Raw genomic sequence first — 5,717 nt, 5'->3', positions numbered from 1 at the left:
TTATTGCAACTAAATTAAAGCTCTTTTATCATAATTGTGTCTTTCTCTGTATAGGTATGATTTTTAACAATGTTTAAATTTGTTGTGTGTGTTTTTTTTTACAATTAAAATGTCCTAAAAGAAATTGGGGAACTGTTGTTAAATGATTCCTGTTTTGCTTAAAAATGTTGACCTTGGAAGTTATCTTTTGTTTGGATATTAATTTAAATGCAAATATAGTAATACTAAAATACATTAATTACATATTTCAAAAACCAATTAAAAGCGATATATTTAAGACAATGTGTTTGTTTTAATTTTCTGAATTTTCAGAATTATATTCATGGATTTTGCATATTAAAAATTGCTAAAAGACATTATTTTCAAAAAAGAAATTAAAAATATGACTTAGACAAAAGGGTTGAAAAATGAATACAAAATGTTTGAACAATGTCATTGTTCAAACACATTATAATTATCAATAAATGTGTAAAACCTCTGAAAACCGGAATCCTCTGAAAACCGGACTTTTGGTCAAGTCCGGACAGGGTCCGGTTTTTAGAGTTTTTACTGTATAAGGCTGTAAAATATGTCACTGTAGACTTGTATATTGGAAAACCTTTTTGAAACTTATATCCTGAAATTGAATAGCCCTCAATTTGACAATGTTTGCATGTATCACATGTATCAGTACACTTCAATTTGTGATATCAAAAGTTCATCTTGGAAGATCCTGAATCTGATTGTGACCGGCAACACCTTCCTTTGCATTAAAATTTTTAAATGTATGACCTTTTCTTGACTGCTTAAGATCTATTATTGCTCTTTAAACAACGTCTTTAAATTAAATGTTTCAATTCATTGTATCAAATTGACATTTACTTGTTTGTAAATGTTTATTTCATAATTTTGTTTTCTTAAATAAGATAGAAATATCATTCATTTCTAATTTTAGGTGAACAGTTTACAATGGAAGAAAACCTCAAATCAAATGGTGAATTTACAGAAAAAATAAACAATTCATAGGCATGGCTTCAGTGTCTTTGTCAAAAAAACTGTCTAACTCGAGATACAATAACTGGGTAAAGGCTAGTTTAGCAGTCTTGATAACAAAAGAAGGTATTGAACCTTTTGTTGAAGAAGAAATTGAACAGTTTCAGCAGAAATGTTTAACAGATATATGTAACAACCATGGTCTTCCATCTGGAACAATTTGTACAAATTGTTGCACAGAAAATGTAGTCAATTGTCCTACAAACAAAATTTGTAACGTTAAGCACAGAAAATGCAGTTATCATAAAGATTCTGCAACTTCATTTCTTCTAGCTGGTTGTCCGAACAAGATCTGTCACAATTTCAAAACTGAAATTCAGAAGGCCCATAGATACAATGGCCCATCCTACAAAAACACTGATGCTGCTCAGTGGTGCAGTAAATCCTGGGAGGTCGCTAAGTGCTTCACGCCCCCAGATGGATATAAAGATGTTGTATCTGCATCAGAAACAGATTTTAATGGAGTCAACAGTGTCATCATCAACTGCGAATGTTTTCAGACAAAAGTTACAGATGATCTTAGTAAGAATGGAAACATTTTTGACAAGGTAAGGCAAATTTTACTTGTTTTCTTTTTCTTCTTCTGTCATTTAAATCACCTTGCATAAAATGAAAAGTGAGCTATTAGGACCATTTTGTCATATGAGTAAGCTGGTTGACATTTTCCAGATAAATGACATAGATTGTCAAAGTTAAATTATTGAAATTTGCAAAAATGGTCATAACTTTGAAAGTAATTGACAGACTCGATTCATATTTAGACAACATTATCATATGTGTTAAATAATTTCAGTATGACATTGACACATAAAATGAGTTGGCCAATCAAAATCTGAAGTAATTGAATTTAGCTTAAAATGCTTAAATGAAGTATAATACTTTAGTTTTTCATGGACACATTAATTATTCATATTTGGAAAAATGCATCACTGACACAACATGCTAAATGTTAAAATTATGACCTTTATGTTTAAATCTGACTGTCATGTGTCATTTTCAATTAAAATTAATGAAGTGATTTAATTATGAAGATTTGCAGAACAAGGGATGACTAAATTTTACTGAGACTGCTCAAGTTTTACTATTTCCTTATGTGACCATTACTGGTGTTTCATAAACTATCCAGAGCAATTAATGATTTTGATAAGTACATGTATAGTGAAAGATAATCACTGTGGTCCAGTGTGAGGGTGGTTGGTCAATTAAAAGAAAAGACAACATTTGAAGATCGTTCAGCACAAATTTATTGTTGTGAGTGCATGTTTTTTTTTTTGGTTCCTTTAGTTTTTAGCTCACCTGTCACAAAGTGACAGGGTGAGCTTTTGTGATCGCTTTTCGTACGGCGTCCGTCCGTCGTCCGTCCGTAAACTTTTACTTTAAATGACATCTCCTCATTAACCACTAAGCCAATTTCATCCAAACTTCACAGGAATGTTCCTTTGGTGGTCACCTTTAAAAATTGTTCAAAGAATTTAATTCCATGCAGAACTCTGGTTGCCATGGCAACCGAAAAAAAAAACTTTAAATAATTTCTTTTAAAAAACCATAAGAGCTAGAGCTTAGATATTTGGCTTGAAACATCTTCTAGTGAGTGTCTACCAAGTTTGTTCAAATAAAAGCCCTGGGGTCAAAATTGGCCCCGCGGCCGGGGGGTCATTGATTTTCCCTATATGCATATAGTAAACACTTAAAAAATCTTCTATTAAAGAACCCAAAGAATTAGAGCTAAGATATTTAGCATGAAACATGTTCTAATGGGTGTCTACCAAGTTTGTTAAAAAAAAAGCCCTGGGGTCAAAATTGGCCCCGCCCCGGGGGGTCATTGATTTTCCCTATATGCATATAGTAAAAACTTAAAAAATCTTCTTTTAAAGAACTCAAAGAGCTATGGCTAAGATATTGAGCATCAAACATTTTCTAATAGGTGTCTACCAAGTTTGTTCAAATAAAAGCCCTGGGGTCAAAATTGGCACGGCCCCAGGGGGCATTGATTTTCCTTATATGTGTATAGCAAAAACTTAAAAAATCTTCTTTGAAAAAACCCAAATAGCTAGAGTTAAGATATTAAGCATGAAACATCTTTTAGTGAGTGTCTACAAAGTTTGTTCAAATAAAAGACCTGGGGTCCAAATTGGCCCCGCCCCGGGGGTCATTGATTTTCTTTATATGTGTATAGCAAAAACTTAAAATCTTCTTTGAAAAAACCCAAATAGCTAGAGTTTAGATATTAAGCATGAAACATCTTCTAGTAAGTGTCTACAAAGTTTGTTCAAATAAAAGCCCTTGGGTCAAAACTGGCCCCGCCCCAGGGGTGTCATTGTTTTTAACTATATGTGTATAGTAAAAACTTAAAAAAAATCTTCTTTTAAAAAGCCCAATGAGCTAGAGCTTAGATGTTTAGCATGAAACATCTTCTTATGGGTGTCTGCCAAGTATGTGCAAATAAAAGCCCTTGGGTTAAATTGGCCCTGCAACGTTGGGGGTGGGGTTGGTGGGGCCTATATACAGTTGAGCGACCTCAGGGCCATCATGGCCCTCTTGTTTTACAAATTTGGAGTTTTTCTAGTCAGGTGGTTCTAGTATTCCTCACTGTTGAATCATCCTTATGTTGCCTGCTTTCTTAACTTTGTTTTAAAACAGCTTATCTATGATTAGCAGACTTCGTAACCGAAGATCCCCTTTCAAAATTCCTTTTTATTCAGTAACACCCATTGTTGTCTTGCATTTCTTTATTAGAGGACCATATGCTGTTTTTCATCGAATCACATTGAAGACTTCATGCTAACCGCCATATAAACATATCTGCAATTATTCAAAACTAAAAATTTTACCAGTTTATGTTAAATGTTGAATTCTTCTTAAGCCAGTGCTAGGGGATGTGGATGCCTGAAAGGTAACTTGTACTACGCCCCTAATATAGGACCTGTATGTCTTGATTCTATATTCACAGGGTAGAGAGATTGGTAAGGCTGTTCGACACGCCCCTATTCTGGAAGTGGTGGATAATGATTTGAAGCAATATTTCATTGACCTTGATAACCTTCTGTCAGATACTGGACACTTGATTTCTGATAATAATGCGAAGTTAGCACGGAAAAGATTATCTGAGGTTTGTAAAACTTACTTTTATTTTCAGTAACATAGATTAGAACAAGTTAGAAGTCACTACATTATCAGTACAAAGTTTATGTTTCGTTTTGTGTATGATGAAATACATGTACATGCACTTTCTGATTGAAGGTTGATTTATATACATGATATAAGGATAATCTGATTTATAATATTTCTCACTTGCAAAATAATAATGTTTCTTTATAAACTGGCACATGCAATAAAACATGTCAGTTAAAACACCTGACGTAAGTTACAATGGAGAGGAATTATCGTTTTTCTGTTGGGTGAATAATTTTGTGTTGTTTCAACTAAGTGTTTCAGTAATTTAACTAGTTTTATCTTTAAAAAGGTGCATTTTTCAAAACAGTGTCCCGAGATGTATTTTTAAGCGTTAGTGTTTTCGGTAAAAACAGAAGATTGGGAAATTGTCATTTAAATATAGAGAGCTGACTTGTATATGATATGTATGGTGGAGTTTGCTTATGCTTATACATTTTATCTTTGGCAAATTTCATTTCCCACCTTATTTTCTTTTGATTTGACAATTATATGAAACAAATTATCTAAAAATAACATATTTAATCCTAAGAAAAGCTACCGTAATGATTCATATGCTTAATATTGAATAGTTTTTAAAAAGTCATGATAGATATATTTATTCTTTGATTATAGCATCTTTTGAATGTTAATGTTTGAAGGAGACAATCACTTTTATATACAGAACATTCTTTTAAAAAACATAAACTTGAGTGAAATGAAACTTTGTCTTAAAATGCTAGATTATGATATAGGCTACCTGGGATGAATTTTAATTGTCAAATAAGAATAATGATATATTATTAATTTTTCATTTTAGTTACAGAATGATACATTGCTCATTGGTAAAGATGATGTGCGGAAAGTGCTTGATGATGTTGCAAAGGTAGCACATGACAACATTAAGACACAAGGTGATGAATTTATAAAAGAGGCAGAAAAAAGGAAATTGGAGCTTATAGAAACAACTAAGAAATCTTTAGAAACATTAGGAAATAAAGAAAACATTACACTAGCTGAAGTTGATAAGGTTTTAAAATCTTCTATTGATGAACTTGAGAAGCAAACAAAAGTTTCTCTCAAAAGAATAAAAAAGGCAACTGATAAAGGAGTGAAAAAAATGAAAACTGAAACTTTAAAGGAATCTGAGGCTGCCGTGGACCAAGTCAAACAAGCAGCTAATGAAGAGTTGCAAAAAGTTTCAGCAGCAAATAAACAGAAAGAAGAAGAAGAATATATAGCAGCAAAAAAGAGTGAGTATAAACATTTGTTTCACACAATACAAAGGTAAAAATGTAACCAATTACGTATATTCCTGTGTGATCCCAATGTAATTCATAATTAGATGTGGTCAACTTAGACCAGAAACCAGCTTGATACTGTATTCTATCTACATGTACCTTTATTTTCTGTATCCTTTTGAATGTCAAAAACAAATCCATTTGTACTTGAAATTAAAACAAGTCATCTCTTATATATTTGAGACAATTTTTGTAAATTATGTGTATTCAGTGTAATCAGCTGTATTCATATTT

General features: G+C 32.2%; 1 protein-coding gene across 1 annotated transcript; it reads left to right on the top strand.

Moving 5' to 3' along the window:
- The first annotated feature begins 915 nt into the window (after positions 1 to 915).
- LOC132738251 (uncharacterized) lies at positions 916 to 5,488 on the top strand. The gene is made up of 3 exons (XM_060725721.1): positions 916 to 1,580; positions 3,983 to 4,141; positions 5,003 to 5,488. Exons 1-3 carry the CDS (start codon positions 1,008 to 1,010, stop codon positions 5,471 to 5,473), a joined length of 1,203 nt encoding a protein of 400 aa, XP_060581704.1. The 5' UTR covers positions 916 to 1,007; the 3' UTR covers positions 5,474 to 5,488.
- Positions 5,489 to 5,717: the final 229 nt, after the last annotated feature.

The sequence above is a fragment of the Ruditapes philippinarum genome, unplaced genomic scaffold (assembly GCF_026571515.1).
Source record: "Ruditapes philippinarum isolate M1 unplaced genomic scaffold, ASM2657151v2 ctg19939_1_1_1_1, whole genome shotgun sequence".
Lineage (NCBI taxonomy): Eukaryota > Metazoa > Mollusca > Bivalvia > Venerida > Veneridae > Ruditapes > Ruditapes philippinarum.
Note: the sequence above shows the minus strand (reverse complement) of the source record. Positions and strands in the feature narration are given on the sequence as shown.